Raw genomic sequence first — 21,761 nt, forward strand, 5'->3', positions numbered from 1 at the left:
TATAGAGAGAGATATAGAGAGAGATAGAGAGAGATAGAGAGAGAGAGATAGAGAGAGATAGAGAGAGATAGAGAGAGATATAGAGAGAGATATAGAGAGAGATATAGAGAGAGATATAGAGAGAGATATAGAGAGATAGATAGAGAGATAGATAGAGAGAGATAGATAGAGAGAGATAGATAGAGAGAGATATAGAGAGAGATATAGAGAGAGATATAGAGAGAGATATAGAGAGAGATATAGAGAGATATAGAGAGATATAGAGAGAGATATAGAGAGAGATATAGAGAGAGATATAGAGAGAGAGAGATAGAGAGAGATATAGAGAGATATAGAGAGATATAGAGAGATATAGAGAGATATAGAGAGATATAGAGAGATAGAGAGAGATAGAGAGAGATAGAGAGAGAGAGAGATAGAGAGAGATAGAGAGAGATAGAGAGAGATAGAGAGAGATATAGAGAGATATAGAGAGATATAGAGATATAGAGAGATAGAGAGAGATAGAGAGAGATAGAGAGATATAGAGAGATAGATAGAGAGATAGATAGAGAGAGATATAGAGAGAGAGATATAGAGAGAGATATAGAGAGAGATATAGAGAGAGATATAGAGAGAGATATAGAGAGAGATATAGAGAGAGATATAGAGAGAGATAGAGAGAGATAGAGAGATATAGAGAGATATAGAGAGATATAGAGAGATATAGAGAGATATAGAGAGATATAGAGAGATATAGAGAGATAGAGAGAGATAGAGAGAGATAGAGAGAGATAGAGAGAGATATAGAGAGATATAGAGAGATATAGAGAGATATAGAGAGAGATATAGAGAGATATAGACAGATATAGAGAGAGATATAGAGAGAGATATAGAGAGAGATATAGAGAGAGATATAGAGAGAGACATAGAGAGATAGAGAGAGAGATAGAGAGAGAGAGAGAGAGAGAGAGAGAGATAGATAGAGAGATAGATAGAGAGATAGATAGAGAGATAGATAGAGAGATAGATAGAGAGAGATATAGAGAGAGATATAGAGAGAGATATAGAGAGAGATATAGAGAGAGATATAGAGAGAGATATAGAGAGAGATATAGAGAGAGATATAGAGAGAGATATAGAGAGAGAGATAGAGATATAGAGAGATAGATATAGAGATAGATAGAGAGATAGATAGAGAGATAGATAGAGAGATAGAGAGATAGATAGAGAGATAGATAGAGAGATAGAGAGAGAGAGAGATAGAGAGATAGAGAGAGATATAGAGAGAGATATAGAGAGATAGATAGAGAGATAGATAGAGAGATAGATAGAGAGAGATATAGAGAGTGATATAGAGAGTTATATAGAGAGAGATATAGAGAATGATATAGAGAGAGATATAGAGAGAGATATAGAGAGAGATATAGAGAGAGATATAGAGAGAGATATAGAGAGAGATATAGAGAGAGATATAGAGAGAGATATAGAGAGAGATATAGAGAGAGATATAGAGATATAGAGAGATATAGAGAGATATAGAGAGATATAGAGAGATAGAGAGAGATAGAGAGAGATATAGAGAGATAGAGAGAGATAGAGAGAGAAAAGAGAGAGAGAGAGAGAGAGAGAGAGAGAGAGAGAGAGAGAGAGAGAGAGAGAGAGAGAGAGAGAGAGAGAGAGAGAGAGAGAGAGAGAGAGAGAGAGACACACAGAGTGCGACCCACACCGAGAGCGAAATTTCGTTCCGTGTGCCCTTTTATCTTCACGGTGCTTCGCCCCTCCCTTCGCAGCGCGCGGGGAAAGAATTCAAGAAATTTTGTTGCTGTTGCCCCCAAGAGGAGGTGTCGCCGGGGGCATTGTCCACCCAAAATGAGGCCCCTCCTTTACATCAACTTTGAACCCTGGCTCAATCCGCCCCTCCCCCCCCCCCCGGCACGCGGGAAAGCAGGGAAAGGGGGAGGGGAAGTCCCAGGCGTGATCGGAACTTCTCTCTTCGGAGCTGTGGTTCTGCCCGCACTCCGCAGGGGCAACGGGTTTTCCTCCCGCTGCCTTTGTTTCCTTTCTTGATGAGTATCCGTGGTGTCGATGTTATTCGATGTGGAGAGGTTTGTGGTGTGGTCATTGAATTGCGGTTGTGGAGAAGGTGGTTGTGATTGTTTTGGAGAAGGTGATGCTGGTGTTTGTGGTGGTCGTGAGGGTGGTGTGGTTGGGCGGTGGTGGTTAAGGTGGTTGTTGTGAAGGTGGCTGTTTGTTGTCTGTGGGGATGTTGGTGGTTGACGAGAAGGTGGTGGTGGTGATCGTGGTTGTTGGTGCTTTGTGGTGGTAGTAATGGCGGTTGGTCCAAAATAACGATAGTAAAAGAAAAATACTATCTCAAAGATCACAGCCCTGATCACACGAATAAATCCCATTAGACAACGGTGGGGAAATCTATCTGAACAGACTTATTGGCATAACTGATCTCAGGACCTACATGGTGCTCTGAGAATTTCCACAGCCGTAACAATATATAAATAAATATATATACATATATATATATACACATCTTCTTCTTTCGGCTGCTCCCGTTAGGGGTAGCCACAGCGGATCATCCGTATGATCTGCATAGTGATTTCGCACATGTTTTACGCCGGATGCCCTTCCTGACGCAACCCTGGTCGCATCTTATGACACAGGGATATGGTACACCTATTTTAACCGGGGTATACACCCGCCCAGTATACTGGTACTCATTTCGCCGACCTCGGAAGGATGACAAGCTGAGTCAACCCCCTGGTGTATTAATTCAGTGGCCTAACGGGGCTTGAACTCAGGACCTTTTGGATTCCAAGCCGCTGCCCTAACCACTGTGCCAACAGCAGGCATATATAAATATATATATATATATATATATATATATATATATATATAAAAATATATATATATAAAAATATATATATATATATAAAAAATATATATATATAAAAAATATATATATATATATAAAAAAATATATATATAAAAAAATATATAAATAAAAATATGTATAAAAAAATATATATAAAAAAAAAAAAATAAAATATATATATATATATATATATATATATATATATATATATATATATATATATATATATATATATATATATATATATATATATTCTTGCGAATTCGCGCCCGCCGGCGTGCGGATGGCCACGTCACTCGAATCGCGACCGAGTCGCCCACCGGACGGACAATTCAGTCGTGACCCTCCGGGAACTATCGCCCGGAGCCAGTCACGGGTGGGCCTTTCGACCTCACCACAATCGTGCCAATCGGCCACCCGCGTAGGATAGGGTTGTTCGCCAAACTCGACCTACCTAAGTACCCACGCGGATGGTAAACCGGGCGAACGTACCTCGCCGCAGGTCGACTCCGGACACGAGCCGCTTGGGCAGCCCGTTCCGTACTATCGGGATAACCGAGCGGTGTTATCGTCGACCTCGGCGGTTCAGATTAATTACCGGGCGTATTAAGCCCACTACGAACCCTTTACGTGAAGCAGGATGGAGGGTCAACAAAGAAAAGACGAAGTGAAACAGGAAAACAGTTCACACAAAGCACATTTAATTCCCGTCACACGGAAAGCACATATATACAGCCATACAGTCAAAATGCACATATAGCAACCAAAACAAAAGCAAAAACGATGCAGAGTTACTACCGACTACGCGCACACACGGCAACACTTATACAGCTTTACTTTACAGACGGCGCCAACACACATTTACACAAAAGCAAAGGAAAGAAGCCACCCTCAGACAAGGGAGCAGACAGGCCTGAAGGCCAATTGTGCGCGTGACCTGGAGGAGCGGCCAGGTCCGCGAGACCGGGTGGGTCCTACCCGCGCCCTCGTGACGCGTTGGCGGGTGAGCCGCAGATGGGGCCGCATGGCTGTGCACCGACTCCGTGCTCCTTGGCGGGTTTCGTTGGCACGACGTTTGGAGTGGGGTGGGAACGGGCCCCCTTTTTGCACTATCTCAGCGTGGGGGAAAGGGGAATTGTTGATGCCCTGGGGGAGGGAGATGGCAGACTGGCTTGGGTCCCGCGACGAGCGATCCCACACCGCGACCTCGTCGCCGACCGCCGTCCTTCCCGCCTCGGACCTGAGCTCCTTTTCCTCTTCCCACAACTCTTCTCAGCCGACTCCACAACCCAACTCTCTCGATGAGACTCTCTTCCCGCGGCTCTCTTCCACTCTGCAACCAAAACTGACTCACTCTGCCTTGCGCTCTCCTTCTTATAGGCTGGCAGGAGCAGCTAATATGCAAATACTCGGATCAGGATAACCTTGGGGGTGGAGCCACGCTCGCCCATTGGTCGGAGGAAATGGAGGCGTGAACCTCCCCTGATCCTAGAATTTGCATATATCGATTTCACACAGACGCGTCTGGAGGCGGGGCCAAGCCGCCCCGCGCTTGCTAATTGGACAAAGGAAAAGTGGGCGTGTCGCGTTCTTGATCCGAATTTTCCCTCGGAAAGGCCGCTATTTGCGCTCGCGGCTCGGTGCGCTCGGCACCAATCGCCGAACAGGCCCGAGACAGCCCGACGCTCAGTGTTCACAGGTGGTGCGGGAATGGCCGTAGAAGGAGAGAGGTGAAGGTGGTGGAGGGTTTTCGGTGGTGGTTGATGGTTATGGTGCCGTTGGGAATGGCGGTGATGCGATGTTTGCAGGATTGAGTTGTGAAGGTAAAGGTCGTGGCTGTTGGCGTTGTTGTTGTTGTCTGAGGGTTGGAGCGTGGTTGTAGTTGGTGACGATGGCTGGCGTGGTGGTTAAGGTGGTTGTTGTGTGATGGCGGTTGAGACGTGGTTGGTTCAAAATAAAGATGGAACTGAAAAACGCCTCACTCAAAGGATCGCAGCCCAAATGAATCACATAAATTCCCTCTATACAACGGGTTTGGGCTAACTACACATGTACTTAGAGATATCTCACCTACGGGCCCTGAATGGTGGTTTGCGAATTTCCAAAGCCGTAACAATATACATACAGGGTGTCCCAAAAAATGTACTCACATTTTGACTCCTCATAACTCATTGAATTTTTCATTTATTTTCAGATCAAATTGGCCATAATAATGGCAGAAGTATGACTAGGTTTTGAAGAAAGAAATTTTATCAAAGTGCTACTGGAAGCACGAAAACATCATGGAAGTGCAAAGACAATTTAGAAGATATTTGCAGAAAGATCCACCAACGCGACGCACCATTGCTCGCATCCGAGATAAGTTTTAAACAGATGGAACTGTGCATGACGTCCATAAGGAGCGTTCAGGAAGACCACGGTCAGCAACCACCCCCGCAAAGGAAAATCAATTGCTGGAAACCCTCCACCGATCCCCACGGAAATCTGTACGACAAATAGCTCGTGAGACAGGAATCCAAAAATCAAGCGCCCATCGCATTTTGAAGCGAATTAATTGGAAAAGTTACATTCCAAAATTTATCCACGCTCTTAATGAAGACGATCCTGACCGGAGAGCTGAATTTTGCGAGTGGTACCTGGGCAAATGCGAAGAAGATGCTAGTCACGTCACGGGTGGGCCTTTCGACCTCACCATAATCGTGCCAATCGGCCACCCGCGTAGGATAGGGTTGTTCGCCAAACTCGACCTACCGAAGTACCCACGCGGATGGTAAACCGGGCGATCATACCTCGCCGCAGGTTGACTCCGGACACGAGCCGCTTGGGTGGCCCGTTCCGTACTATCGGGATAACCGAGCGGTGTTATCGTCGACCTGGACGGTTCAGATTAATTATCGGGATATTGCACCCACTACGAACCCTTTACGTGAAGCAATATGGAGGGTCAATATAGAAAAGACAAAGTGAAACGGGCAAAGTTCAACAAGCAAGAATTTTATTTCCCAGCACACGGAAAGCACGTATATACAGCCATACAGAATCAAAATGCACAAAAAGCAAATGTAAGAGCTAAAATCGACTACGCACACACACGGCAACACATACAGTTTTACTTCACAGACAGCGCCAACACACATTTACACAAAAGCAAAGGAAAGAAGCCACCCTCACAGACAAGGAGGCAGACAGGCCCATAGGCCAAATGTGCGCGGGACCTAGAGGAGCGGCCAAGTCCAAGAGACCGGGGAGGTCTTACCCACGTCCTCGTGACGCATTGGGAAGGCAAACCGCAAATGTGGCCGCGCCGCTGTGCCCCGACTCCGTGCTCCTTGGCACGTTTGGGGTGGGGTGGGAACGGGGCCCCTTTTTGCACTATCTCAGCACGGGGGAAAGGGGGAATTGTTGATGCCCTGGGGGAGGGAGTGGCTGGCTGGCTTGGGTCCCGCGACGAGACGAGCGATCCCCCACACCGCAACCTCGTCGCCGACCGCCGTCCTTCCTGCCTCGGACCCGAGCTCCCTTGCTTGCAGTTCCACTGCGCACACTCAACTCCACCAACGCAACGCTCCTTGTCCCCCAAGAGCAACCTCTCGACGACACTCTCCAAGCAACTCCAAAACCCAACTCTTTGACGACACTCTCCAAGCAACTCCAAAACCCAACTCTTTGGCGACACTCTCCAAGCAACTTCAAAACCCAACTCTCCTCAATTCGCCTTGCGCTCGCCTTTTTATAGGCGCCAGGAGCAGAAAATATGCAAATTTTAGGATCAGAGCGCGATTGGAGGCGGGGCCACGCCGCCCCCCCCCCCCCGGTCAGCCATTGGTCGGGCAAAAAATGGGTGTGAACCTCTCCTGATCTTAAAATTTGCATATACGGACTTCACATACACACGCTTGGAGGCGGGGCCAAGCCGCCCCGCGCTCGCCAATTGGACGGAGGAGAAGTGGGCGCGAAGCGGTTCTGATCCGAATTTTCCCCTCGGAAAGGCAGCCATTCGCGCTCGCAGCTCGGTGCGTTCGGCACCAATCGCCGAACGGGCCCGAGACAGCCCGACGTTCAGTGTTCACAGGTGGTGCGGGAATGGCCGTGGAAGCGATGATGTGGGATGAATTCGTGAAGGTAAAGGCGAAGGTGGTGGAGGGTCTTCTGTTGTGAGGGTTGGCGTTGTGGTTGTTGTCGGTGACGATGGCTGGCGTGGTGGTTAAGGTGGTTGTTGTGTGATGGCGGTTGAGACGTGGTTGGTTCAAAATAACGACAGAAAAGAAAAAATGGCTAACTCAAAGCGTCGCAGCCCGGATGAATCACATAAATTCTCTCGATACAACGGGTTTGGGCTAACTACACATGTACCTATGAAGATATCTCACCTGAGGGCCCTTTATGGTGTAATGCGAATTTCCACAGCTGTAACAATATGTACATATATATATATATATATATATATATATATATATATATATATATATATATATATATATATATATATATATATATATATATATATATACACACACATGTATGTATACACACATATATATATATATATATATATATATATATATATATATATCTATCTATACACACACACATATATATATATATATATATATATATACACATATATATCTATACACACACACACACATATATATATATATATATATATATATATATATATATATATATATATACATATTCATACGCGTGCACGCACACACACACGCACACGCGCACACACACAATGCTGGGATAACATATATAGCCATTTGTGCTTTGCTCCATTATACAGTATATAGATTGCAAGAGCAACATCAGATGATGGCAGAAACAACAGTGTTTGGAACTTGAACTTTCGATCTCTGAATCATGAACTTGTATGTACTAGAAGCACCCGCTCCCGACGGGAGCCATCAAGGGGGTCATGTTATTATATTTATGCCTATTTTACTCCAAGGGGTCCCAGGATCACACACCCAAAAAATGGTTGCGATCGGTTCAGCCGTTTTTGCAGTACTTGGGAACAGACAGACGGACAGACGGTGAATTATTGTAAGATGTGCAGAGATCAGAACACCAAATATGGCAACTATGTTATCTCATATAGTGCTCTTGGCAATAAATAACACCTGTGTTAACCGGACAAATTTTGAGCCGTCTCGTTTCCAGCTCAGCACTTCAAGCCTCATTTTTCAGAGAACCCCCAAGGTAAACACATTATTAAGGTGAACACTATGCAGGATGTAATTGGGTTTAATGGCAAGAAATTATACATTTGTCAAACTGTTTATAAACTTCTGTTGTGTTAATTTACCTCAGACTTAATTTGATAAACTTCTCAACCATGGCAAAACCGATTCTGAAGTTTTAGTCAGTTTATTAAGGCAACCAATTCTTTTTCATGGTGTATTACACGTCTTCTCTTTTTCCGAGTTTAATATCTGGCCTGACCATGAATTACCATCCTGGTGCTTTGCAGGCAGAGTATTGTGTCACTGCAGACTCTCCTTCGGAAGGGACATTTAGCCTGATCTTCCATCTGTTAGCATTGGCATGTGGAGAGCTGGAGGAGAATATAACACCTTGAAATTAAACGAAAACTGCACCTTCCTTTTCCTCCCCGGCAAGCTGCATTCTCATACTTGAGTGTGTCTCAGTGTATTTCTGCCCATTTCCTCCACTCTGCCAGTCCGTTCACCTGCCATCTTTTGATAAGGGTTGGCCACTGTGTGTGCCAGAGATATGTTCCAAATTGCTGTCCTCATAAAAAGAGTAACTCTGTCGGCGACATAACTCTACCCCAACAATGATGCAACAAACATAATTAATTTGTAACTAAATCACGGGCCACACGTATATGCAATATGGATGAATAAATCTCCTTTTGCTTGAGATTCAAGTCTTCAAAACATGCAACAGATTTCAATCCCTCAACTCACCCTATCTGTGTGACCTGGTGCAGTGGCCAGAAGCCGGCCACGTTTCCAGTCCCAGACGCAGAGAGAGTTCCTCGCGTCCAAGCCCACAGACACCAGGAGCTGTGAAAAAATAAACTTAGATCTGTAAATTGATTCACTCCAAATATCGGACAAAACCATAACACACTCGAAAGCATCTGAAAATGCAAAGCCCGTCTGCGGCCGCTTTGTATTCAGACTACTTCTTCCTCTGTACACCAAACATGACAAAAACAGCAAAAATAAAAATAAAAACAAATCCAAAAAATTGACGATTTTAGGCGACCTTGACCTTTTGACCTCAAAAGCGAGAGGCTTCAGTGACCCAATATATGTAAACCCTGCTCAAATTTCAAGTTAATGGGATAAAGATTGACGATTTATGCGATCTTGAGCTTTTGATATAAAAAAGAATTGGCTTCTAGCTTTTCATTATTGAACCAATTCAGTGACCCAAAATGCAAATTCTTTAAAATTCAGGTCATACGGATGAAAATTGACAATTTTATGTGACGTTGACTTGACTTTTTGACCAGATTATGAATTCGTCTTCCACATATTCTCATAATGCAGCTTTGTTGAAAATTTGATGGCAAAAGCTCAAATGGGGGGGAAAAAAAACATGCCACGGACGCACGGACGCACACACGCACACACAACCCCATCTCTTGATGCATGGGGGATGGGTTAATCAAAGACAATGGTACTTCAACAACTTCTCATTTAGTCATTGAGGAGTGTACAATTTGAATAACAATCGAACTTACTTCTCCTGTGATATCAAAGGCAAGGCAGGCAACACCGTGGGTATGTCCATCTTTCATAATCGATGTCGTTTGGAGACTGTACGAATCCCACACGCACACGACTGGTTCACGACCTACCTGACCAGTGGCCACAAGGATGCGGTCTGGGTGCAGTGCCAGGCTGAGGAAGGCAAGGCATCAAAAAAAGGGATTTTTTTTGCAAAGGTTCCAATAAGATAAAGTGTGTCAGACATACAATGATCAATTTCAATATAGTACTTGTTGGCCGAGTGATAAAGACACTGCACTGACATCCTGAAGGTCATGGGTCCAAGACATGTCGTTTATGGCAATGTCCTCGGCCAAATAATTTTCCACTTAACATTAACCACCTCGAAACATCATTACCCCATCCTTTTCTGCAGCACATTTCGAACAACTCCACTCTGTACTACATCATTTTTCACTCTCACAAAAAACACATTGGAATATCCAGGATCTTATAAGGGAGGTGCGGGGAGGGGTGAGTGGTTCATTTAGAGAGAGGTGTGTGTGTGTGTGTGTGTGTGTGTGTGTGTGTGTGTGTGTGTGTGTGTGTGTGTGTGTGTGTGTGTGTGTGTGTGTGTGTGTGTGTGTGTGTGTGTGTGTGTGTGTGTGTGTGTGTGTGTGTGTGTGTGTGTGTGTGTGTGTGTGTGTTTTGAAGGGATCACAACCTGCTTGTTTACACTCAAGCTATGCCATTTCCTACAAAATGTTTTACTGCATACAATATTTATAGTACTCCTCTGCATGTTGCATTGAAACAGGTAAATGAATTAACTGAAAAATGTGTCGCATTTATATCAATTTCCTTGCAAAATACAGGGACTGATGACCCCACTCATTTGATTGCCCTTGCAGGTTCCATTGTTTCTTTTTGCTTTCCCATCAATTTCCAATATTCTTAGTTGTCCAGTTCTGTGTTTGCAAGAAATATATAATTCCTGCATAAAATATGTGCGTTGTTTTATGTGGTCTCCTGTTGCATTGTGTCGCAGTACATGCACGAGGCCTACGTGTTTTATTATTCACTAACAAATACGACCCATAGCTTCGCTGATGAGAATACGAAGGGGGGCAGGGGGGATTGAAAGAGGAGGGAGATACAAAAGTAAGAGAGAGAGAAGTGGGAGGGGAGTGAGGAGGGAGGGGTGGGGGTGGGGAGCGAGGAGATGGGAGGGGGTAGAGTGAGGAGGTGGGGGGAAGGAGAGTGAGGAGGTGGGGGGAAGGAGAGTGAGGAGGTGGGGGGAAGGAGAGTGAGGAGGGGGAAGGGAGGGAGAGGGGGAGCTCGGAGGTAGGGGAGAGCGAGGAAGGGGGAGGGGAGAACGATACTTCAGAAAACATCGCTGTACACTCTGGGAGGAGGGGTGCAAGGAGGAGGATGGGGAAGGGGGTAAGTGGGAAGGAGAAGTGGTGTTCTGGACATGCGTTTGGAAGTGGGACTTGAAGGGAAAGGGGGGGGTTCGATTTGCAGTTGGTCGGGGAACTTGAGGGGGAGCGAGGGGGGATGGTCCCATTTGCTGGCATTAGTACAGCATTGAATGAAATGGGGTATGTTAAAACAGCATGGTCAAACAGGATAGCAATACCACCATTCACTTTCAAACAGCACGTAACATTTTGAAAGATTATAACATGGGCTTCCCTTGAGGTATGCAACTCAAACTGGAGCTACCACCCTGTTTACCCACTCTGGAACTGGAACTCTTCAGGGGGGTCACACCAACCTCCGCTCAGAGATGCCCAGAGTGCCAAAGAACAAGTGAACTAGACAAACGAACACCACTCAATCACAACCCCGCAGTCGAAACCCTCAAACTCAGCTCAGGCCTCGAGACTCTAGAGCCTATCACATTTTCACTGTAATGCTTTAAAATGCCTGGAGACACCTGTGTTCGTGCCTTTATTAAACGAGTACATGGGAGTGGCAGGAAGGGTCATATTATTATCCTCTCATGAAGGTGTGGGGGGGGGGGGTGTTCAGTACCCAAGTTTCTTCTGGAGAGCTCGCCAAGTGGCTGAAGCATTCAAGTCAGCACTCCATTTGAAACCGTTGACAAGGTACGGCTGGCTTTGCAAGCGCTCGCGAGCTGCTTGGTAACTGAACATACCTGGGATTTCCTCCTCTTCAGTTTAGTGTTAAAAAGCAGTAGCAACTGTTTAAAAATGTAATCATATGTGTTTGTGGATTATAATATTTTTACTTCTGGTAGGTTTGCCACAAGAAACACCACAATAAGCTCATTATACCAATAAACACGGCATTCATCCAAGGAGGAAAAAAAACCCTGGGGAGAGGGGGATATTATTATCATTGTCATGTCCGGTGGGGTGAAGACCGACCTGGACGGATCGCCAAACGGTTTCCTCCTTTGGAGGCGAACACGTGATCCTTGGAGATTAATGGCGTGTGCGGGAAGGGGCGTCGGCAAAGACGTGTCGCAGACGGAAGCACGAGGGTTTATACTCAAACCCATGACAAATAGAGAACACAAGCAAAGTTAATAAATAGGGGTTTAAGAAACAGAAATCAAATGTTTAGAATGGAAATAAATCAAAGCGGGATATTCATGAAATGTGAGGAAACCTAAATTCCTGTTTGAGGTGCCTACACAAAGACTTTAACACAAACAAGGGACAGGATAAATGAAAGAATAATCCTCCCTTCCTCCTGGCACTTAGCTGCATGCCCAGGTATGAGTTTCTGAAGCATGGGATTTGCCAAACCGCGTCGTAACTGCGTGGGAAAATGCACCCAAAAAAAAAATCATGGCCAAATAATGGGAGTTAAGGTTTGTCCTGAAGCTAATTGGATATGTCAATACATTGTGGACCAAGACTGTCTATATTATGGAGTGAGATGATAAGAATACAGGTGATAGGCAATACCAACCTGTATGAATTTCCAAATACAGCAAGGCCGAGAAGGGAAATGAACTAATTACTGCACAACCATTTTATATCCAGATTTAGTGAATTATCTTGTGTTTACAAAAAGTATTTACACCCCTGGAAGACGTGAAGGCATGGAAAACTCTGGATGCCGCCAACGAGTTGAAGTCTGTGTGGATCAGTGATGTGACTGCTCTTGTGAAATAAACTGAATGGCTATCATGTTGTATGAGCAAGTGGAGACCTTTAATACATCAACGACATGGAATCATGATGGCAGAGCAGACAAGGACGACGTTATACATGTTCACATCATGGTTGCCTGCTGTCATCTCCTCCAACGCTCTCGGATGTTTATCCGGCCCCAAAGCTATATCTTCCTTCGTCAACGCCAAGAAAAACAGCAACTAATATGAAAAACAACGAAATAACTAATACCGACAGACAGGATGCCCAGTTTAACATCTATTTGAGGGAAGGCATACATTGATGGATCTCCCTGCCTGTGAAACACCAAGATAAGAATGTATAGCTTGGTCGGGATTCTAACTCAGGCGAGACAAGTTGTAGGTGTGTGTGTACCTGTGCATACCTGTAGGCCATTCTGTCAGCCCTTACTACATAGCACTAATTTTTTTTTTTAACTTCTTTATTTCAAGAGTTGGTTAGTCTCAGAGTCGAGATTAACTGATCTGACTTTTTTTGTTTTAACGGCATTCTGAATTGAGATTAAGTGGGTGCGAGTGTTACACTTTTGTTTATCTTTGTAAAATGTGTGCATTTCATTTATCATTCATTTTGGGGACTCAAGTAGAATAGTATCATGTTAAAACTTGATGCGAGGATAGATCTGGCGAGGACATCATGGCCAGCATTTTTGCAGAGCTCCAGTTCCTCAAAATTTGGCACGACACAACTGGATTAGATTACACGTGGGGTAGCCTGTCAGAAGCCAGCATGAGTTCAGTTGGTGAGTTGAAGAAGAGGGCAGCCAGTTGGAGTTGGAACCGTAAGCCAGGGGCTCACTCTCCTCTCTGTTTCACTCCTCCTCACTTCTCCCTCCCCCTCTCCCTCTCCCTCTCCCTCTCTCCTTGGTGCCAGTGCCTCAGGTGTGGGGCTGGCCCAAACTTTCAGCACTGCCCATGCTGCTCACCCTGGAGACCTGACCGCATTGCAGCCTGCATCTACCCATATATTTTGAGACCTTGCCTGCCCCCCCCACTCCCCAACCCCCCACTCTTCCCCCAAGTGTGAGTGAGTGAGAGTGTGCTTGTGGTGCCTTAATTCCCTATTATTCTGTATTAAGTGCATGTATTTATATTTATCTATCGTTTTCGTCTGCCTTTCAGCTGGGATTCTCTGTGCATGTGTTGACATGTCTCGTTTCAAGAAATCTGTTGTTACCTCCACCACCGAAGGTGGACGGAGGTCAAGTTTTCACCTCTGTCTGGTTGTGTCTGTTTGTCTGTCTGTGAACAGGATTTCTCAAAAGTTATGGACAGATTCGGATGAAATTTACTGGATAGGTTGAGTGTGTAACAAGGCCAAATTGATTAGATTTTGGTGAAGATCCAGATACGGATCAGGACACTATAATTTTTTGAAAGTGATTCTTCACCATTGAGAGATAAGGCCAAATATTCCAGTCAATTGAAGACAAAAAAAATGGCCCAACCCAGGCCAAATTGCAATAGTAATCATTCATGGTTTTTGTTGTTCATTTGAGTCATCTACATAATATGTCCAAAATGTAATTTTATGTATTTGGTGCAACATGGGTTTTCAAGGTCAGAATATAGGACTCCACAGTTTTCGGAGTCGAACATTCTGATTCAATTGAATATACAGTATCATATTGTTACGGTGCCGGGGTCGGCGCGAACCGACCGCTCTGACAGAGCCGCAAGTCGAGTCGGCCCGACCGATCGCCCGGAATATAGATCGCCGCCCGGATAAGTCCGAGTCGACGGGTCCTTGTACAAGAACCGAAATACGCCAATGGGCAGACCACGTGGGGTAGGGTCGATTGCCAATCTTCAATTTACCTAAATACCCATGTGATCCAACTACCGGGGTATTCCACCCTCGACGGAACTCGTACGAAACAAACCGCTTAAAGGAGCCTGTCCCGTGCACGATTCTGAGCGACTTAATCGCCAAGAACCGTCAGTCCAAATGTCCCCCTTTTACGGCTAACCCACGGCTTTCTAACTACCAACACACGAAATGCTCAGTCAATGAAAGAATCAACGTGACGAGCTGAAAACATTTAACAATTGGGGTATTTATTAATAACACTGGTCAACAACAAATTTGTTGTCTGCATTTTTTAAGCTGATTTATGACGAATCTGATGCGCTGAATCCAAAACTCACATTAGTTTTGTTCAATCAGGTCAAGTTTTTGAGATATGGCCACATGTCGTTTTTTACATTTTTGTTCACATGTACGCATGTGTGGAGCATTTTAGAAGAAGTTGGTGGGGGTAAAATGTCATGTCAAATAATTGTTTTGATTGGAAATAATTATTTTAATGACAAGAAGTATTCAGGTACGATAGTTCTGGGTGATTATGTCGAAAAGGGATCAGTTTGAAGTCATAAAACCTCAAAATCTTCCAAAAATTGGTGAGGCAAAGCATAAAGTTCGTGGATCAAAACTAAAGTTAATGGGGCAGATTTTGTAATAATGTGATACAAAAAAGTTGTATTTCTTGAAATAACGAACTCTGAAGAATGTACAATACCTACATGCGCCAATTTATGACATGCGCTTCTGCTCAAGCTTGGAGTGCCACAGTACGAACCCAAAGATTGGAGACTGTTCATTGACAGCAGCAAGCGATCACTGAAATGTGTTCTGCTACACAACGGCAACCAGTTTGCCTCTGTACCCATTGCTCACTCGACTACACTGAAGGAGAAGTATGAAGCGGTGAAGTACGTGCTGGAGAAAATTGGTTATGATCAGCATAAGTGGTTTATTTGTGTTGACCTGAAGATGGTGAACTTTTTGTTGGGACAACAGTCTGGCTTCACCAAGTACCCATGTTTTCTGTGCATGTGGGATAGTAGGGACCGTGCTCAGCATTACACGAAGAAGGACTGGCCTGTGCGGGAGGAATTGGTGCCATGCAAAGAAAGGAACGTCATCAACGACCCTCTGGTGGACAGAGACAGAATACTCTTCCCACCACTGCACATCAAGCTCGGCTTAATCAAGCAGTTCACCAAGGCTCTGGACAAAGATGGTGACTGCTTCACTTACTTGTGCCAGGCTTTTCCAGGATTGACCAAGGAGAAGTTGAAAGCTGGCATCTTTGATGGTTCTCAGATCCGTCAGCTCATCAGAGATCCAGAGTTCAAAAACTCAATGAACGAAGTGGAACTGGAAGCGTGGAAGACATTTGTTTTGGTAGTGAAGAACTTTCTTGGCAACAATAAGGCCAGAAACTACGCAGAACTTGTCAACAACATGCTGACTGCTTTCAGAAACCTGGACTGCAACATGAGCATCAAGATGCACTACCTATTTTCACATATGAACCGGTTTCCTGAGAACCTGGGTTCAATGAGTGATGAGCAGGGGGAGAGATTCCATCAGGGCATGAAGGAGATGGAGACCAGGTATCAGGGTCGCTGGGATGCAGTCATGATGGCTGACTACTGTTGGAATCTGAAGAGAGACCTCCCTGCCACTGAACATTCCAGGAGTTCGAAGAAACGGAAGTTCAAGCCCTGAAGTTTGAACAGTGGTGACGCAACATGCAATTTACTTGTACTTACCTTTATCAATGCCCACCATTCAGATGACAGTAATCGATGTTTCTATCATGTAATCAATAAATGTTGTTGGCAAAACATTTTTTTTTCTTAAAAACATGTTTAGGATGATATGTGTTGACAAAAATCAGCTGATAATGCCACAAAAATGTAATTGATTTTGTCACAAGATCTGATTTTTTCAAATCAACTTAGCACAAAAACCTGACCTGATAGAGAGAAACGGATGCCATTTCCTGATTCAGCAGTGCCAGAATACCCTAATTCACTTGTCGAAATCTAGACAACATTCAGAAAGTAAAAAATTGTTGACCAGTGTAATAATGGGGCACTAGGGAAGCACGTAAGAGCAGAACTATACCAACTATACGAAATGCAATGCAAACATTTACAGCACACAAAGCACTCAACAATTTCCTACTTATTAGATGGGCCCACAGACACACGTACGCACACACACACCCAAGAAATGGTGGCTGAGGCCTTTAATAACGAGCTCCAGCTCAGAGGACAGATGAGCTGAAACCCAGGACCGATCTCGAACCTCTCCACCTCATGTGGTCTTCAAGTTGTTCGGACCCGGGCTCCAGCGAGAGCGAGCTGGACCCAATCGCCGTGAGCCACGATCCTTCCCAAGCTCCAGCGAATCCTCCCGCGCTTCTCAACACGTGCTGGTGAGACGAAGCGCCAATCCTTCCCGTCGATGCGCCGCTTCCCCGAGGAACCACCTCCAAGATGAGGCCGATGAGTCGCACCAAGCCGGGAACCAAAACGGAGAACAAAGACCTCCTCGAACCAAGAAGAGCCAGCCGAGCAACCAGCTCAACTCTCTTCCGATGAACAAAGCCTCTCAAAACACGAACCAAGAGCAAGAAGCCACCACCAGCAGCTCGAGCCGAGCAACCAACTCAACTCTCTCCCGATGAACAAAGCGAGGACCAAGAACTCCGAGCCGAGCAGAACCCGAAGGCCTGCTGAAAAGCCAGGCCGAAGCAAAAAGCTTACTAAAAGCCAAGCCAAAGCAGAAAGCCTTCAAAAAGCCTCCAAAAAGCCTCCTCCCTAACCCAAGCCAAGCCAAAGCAGAAGCCGAAGCTCTACTGAAAAGCCAGCCCGAACAAAGCAGAGTATCCCTTTTTCATTCCTATCCGCCCCCTCCCCCGCTCCCGGTGTGACTCATGCCCTCGTGATCCATTCCCCGCTCAATCACGGGTGGGAGGGAGTTGTTGACGTCATGAATCACGGGAGGGCTCTTCTTCCTCTTCGCAGAAGATGGGGAGGGCATCTCCATTGTGTCGTGAGCGCTCCCTTACTATTGAATTGAATAACAGTGCAACTAATCGATTTCTAAACATTTAAACAATGGAAGGTGAGCTATCTGGGCAACAAGCACTTATCAACATAGCTGACTAAAGGAACCTCTATGTCGTGTGCAATCGAATTCCAAATTCATAACAATATCTTTGGTATAACTTGAGCTAAAACCCTACATTTTATTCTATACCCATGTTTTTTGGGCCTGTCTTTCACATAAAACTGTTTTTAGATGGTTAGCGTTCATGCTTAGATCCCCGACTGGGGGTACCCTACCCCAAAACCCTTTTTCTCCCTGTCCCCCTCATGAAACATGCTGTTGGGATGGAGTAAAATGTGTTTATTTGTCATTAAATTGATTTTTTTCTGAACTTGAATCACACAAATACTTGGCCTACTTTTTCAGAAATGTAAATACCTGTACTTTATTGAAAGAGGTCAAATATCAAGGTCATCACAGTTCTCGTCCCTTCAGTGAAAGTCAGGTATATAAGATAAGATTAGGTCTAGAAATGACACTGCAAAGTCCCCTAATGTTGTGTCTTCTATAGGCCTATTTTGTTTTTTTTTCAGATGGAGCATCTTCTTTATTCCTGAAATGAATTCCTGATGTGTCCCAGGGGGTAACCCTTTCTCTGGTTGACCCTTTTCCGTCCCTTATCACCTGTATATCCACTGAACCATGAATGTATGTGAAAAATGGCGACTTCACCGACTTCCGATTGGAGAACATTAACACTCGTAAAATTCTTAATTTTTAGGTGGCAAAAAGACGATACCAACATGGGATTGCATGACAGATTTGCTCAGACAATTTATGGAACATTGTTTTCTTTTTTTTCAGTAAGAGGATTGCAGTGTGCGTATTCTGTGACCAACGTCTTGAAAATGAAACATCAACTGTTACTTTGGGACAGATGGGACGTGATGGTATTCTGAAAGCAAAAGAACGCAACACAAATATATTTGTTGTACTTGGTCAGAAGATAGATGTTGGCAATTCCGCAGTTAGTAACGTTACATTTTAGGGACATTCTCATTATTTAGACAAGAGTCCTTTCTCTATCTGTGGATGTAAAGTCTCATTAATGTCACCAGAGATCAACCTAGTCTAGACGTAGAACAGAGCAAAGAATGAAATCATTTCATGAAACATTCGAGAAGAAAGAACTGCTTTTAATGCCGGTTAGTACCGTTACAAAAAAAGGACATGAAAAAATGATGAGCATCTTTGAATGAAAAGTTTGCTAAAATTGGTATAGCTTGAAACATATCAACTCTATTTTTTCATTTCTAGCTTTAAGGGCAATAGCTACCCTAAATATCCTTTCTCATTCTAGCTTTGTTTGAAAATTAGGAACAAAAATCATGGTTAGTAACATTACGGTTAGTAACGTTACACTTTGTCCAGTGATTACAATGACTCACAGAATTATGTTTAATCTCAAATCATTACATTTTTCCTCAAGAGAATGTGAAATAAGCTAAAAAAAACATCAGATAAGACATGAAACTCTTATTTCAATCACCAAACTCAAGCAGTATAGTGTCATTGTACTTGTACAATGGTACAAATTACATATGTGTTAAAAAAGACAAGAAAAAGTTACAATAAATTACAAACAACAAAAGAGTACCACTTTAAAGACTGGGTCAAGTGATATCCACAGATCCATAACTATGCTGATCACAGTTCATCGTGATTCACTGGAATTCACAAGTTGAACAAAACAGTACATATTGTATGTGTTCCTCATTCAAGAGTACCTTTCATATAGGGGAAAGAAACCAAAGAGCAAAAACTAATGTACCGGTATGTAGTATGTACAGTGTATGGCCATAATGCAACATTTGATATTGTGACAGTAGTTTACATCATAGTATTTGAATTCATGTTTATTCAAGTCTAGAGATATGTGATATGTTTTTTTCTTTAGACCACTTTGAACGTATCTCTGCATTGACGTGAAAACAAAAGTCTGTTCGCTGTACCTGAAATGTAATTACACCTGACAAACCACCGTACAATAATTTCAAATTGGGACAGAAAATTTGAAATGGCCTCGATTGTTCACTACTTCTGGTGCATCCAACGGGGCAATCATCTGGTGTCTCATGTAGAAAATAGCATCCCTAGTTGAAGGCCATTTCCAGTACTTCCCGACATGTGCCATTACTGACACCTGGAACTCTCCATCTCGTACAGCAAGAACTTCTCCTGGAAATTGTTTTCCATCGTACTCAACTATGAACCAGTCTCCCACTGCTGCAATGGTCTCACTGCTGCTCTGGGTTGCCTCATCGTGCTTATCTCTGCTCAGGACATAGGCTACCACCTCGTCATTTACCACTTTGAAGAAGTGCATCTTTGCTATGCCAGTAATGGCCTTGGCTTCACTGAAGATGACATCAAGGTTCAACTTCTCATTCCTCTTTGCGATCTCACTGGAAGTAATCTCACGAACAGACACATTCTTCATGGTACTTGCAGCTTCTGCAAAATTCTTTGCATCAGTTACAGTATGTTTACGTGTTCTCACCTTGTCCCACACAAAACGCTTGGCTGACCCACCGATTTCATCAACGGGTCCCTTCCCATGTGAAGTGGCAAAAAAATTCCACTCGATATGCACCTTGTGAGCCTTCTCTAGTGATGCCAATGCTGCAGCAATGTAGCGATTTTTGAATTGAGATTTTGAATTGATCCAAAATTTACCCCCCCCCCACTGTCTTCATACTGCCCTCTGTTGTCTTACTGTCACTTTTGTCTTGACCAGGACCTGTCTATTCGAGTCTTATTCACTTATTTCATGGTTAGTAACGTTACAATACACAAAGGCTGGTTAGTAACGTTACGCAAATGTAACGTTACATGGTTAGTAACGTTACACATTTTGATTGCTGTTATTTCTAACTTCTATCATGACAAGTAATACTTATTTATATATTTCAATTAGTCATTGGACACAGCAGGAAAAATTGAAATATTATCATTCATAGACACTTTATACACTCTGGAGGTAAATAATTTCACTTTTCGGTTAGTAACGTTACATGACTTTCTAGGGGTTGGGAAATGCACACATGTTTGCATTTTGAAGACATGTAGGTTGATTTTACTTAATATATCCATGAAAGCACTACACTGCCTCTATGAATTCAATATTTTTGGTAAGAAAATGGCATTTAATTTGACTAGATATCTTCTTTGCCATTATGGAGATTTTGCTGATAAAATTTATCTGGAACAATTCTTGTTCAAAATTGGTGAATTCACCACCTAAAACTATCAATATACCCTGAAAAATATTTTTTCCTGAATCAATGTGTCCTTTCGTAAATCACACACAAAAATCAAGGAAAAAAAAAATTGAAATTTTAGGGTCATGTCCCTCTAACTGCGGAATTGCCCATGTGGAGTGTCGACGTAAATACATTAATCGCAATGAAATTGAACATTTCAAACGAAAGAATCGAACATTGGATCTGTCCAAATCTGAAGCAAATGGTTGTAGTCAACATTCTATAGGTCCATCATTTTCATACATAGATAACTGTCTGTTCTGTGAGATGCCAGACAAATACAGAGGCAAGAAAAAAGTTCTAATTAATTACAGTGCAAACAAAAAACGATCAAAATAAGTTCCTTGAAATGTGCGTGGGTCGGTCGGACTGAAACTGAAGTGGTCTGAAACTGTGAAAGGAAGGCTTGCTTTTGTAAATGACCGTTAGGTCGCTGATAAACTCTACCACAAGGTGGGCAATGGAAACTTTAGATTCAGAAAGCAGGTTCCAAAATGTTTGCAAGATCAAGACAATATCGATGCTAGTACACAATCCGAAAAACAAAAGACTGGGAGGCCACAAGCCCAGTCACAAGCCGATGCCTTTACAAAGCTTATGGAGGATCTCCGTCAAAATTACGATGAACAGACCACCATGGGTGATCACATTCACAGGATGAGAGATAACCTCGGCAATGAGGAGCCATATAGCTTTTCAGTACATGAAGAAACAACTTCTGCAACATTTCGGAAGGGAAATAATCATTAGTGAAGAGTGTGGTCGGAAAAAACATTGCAAGTTTCAGAAAAAGTGTCAACCATCCTCCATGACTTTTTTTTTTGATAACCACGGTCTGATGGTGGCGATAAAGATAGAATTG

At 43.6% G+C, this 21,761-nt stretch overlaps 1 protein-coding gene across 3 annotated transcripts in view; it reads right to left on the bottom strand.

Annotated features, from left to right (window-relative positions):
* LOC147031457 (echinoderm microtubule-associated protein-like 6) overlaps positions 1–21,761 on the bottom strand; it is a 479,813-nt gene that overhangs the window by 350,866 nt on the left and 107,186 nt on the right. For all 3 annotated transcript variants that reach the window (XM_085863494.1, XM_085863486.1, XM_085863479.1), the window contains exons 2-3: positions 9,594–9,753; positions 8,809–8,907 (exon numbers count right to left, since the gene is read on the bottom strand). In XM_085863494.1, coding sequence (XP_085719620.1) covers positions 8,809–8,907; positions 9,594–9,753 — 259 coding nt within the window. The remainder of the gene's footprint in view (positions 1–8,808; positions 8,908–9,593; positions 9,754–21,761) is intronic.

Source organism: Eptatretus burgeri, chromosome 2 (assembly GCF_056783735.1).
Source record: "Eptatretus burgeri isolate ZD-2024b chromosome 2, Ebu_testis_v1, whole genome shotgun sequence".
In the NCBI taxonomy this organism is placed as follows: Eukaryota; Metazoa; Chordata; class Myxini; order Myxiniformes; family Myxinidae; genus Eptatretus; species Eptatretus burgeri.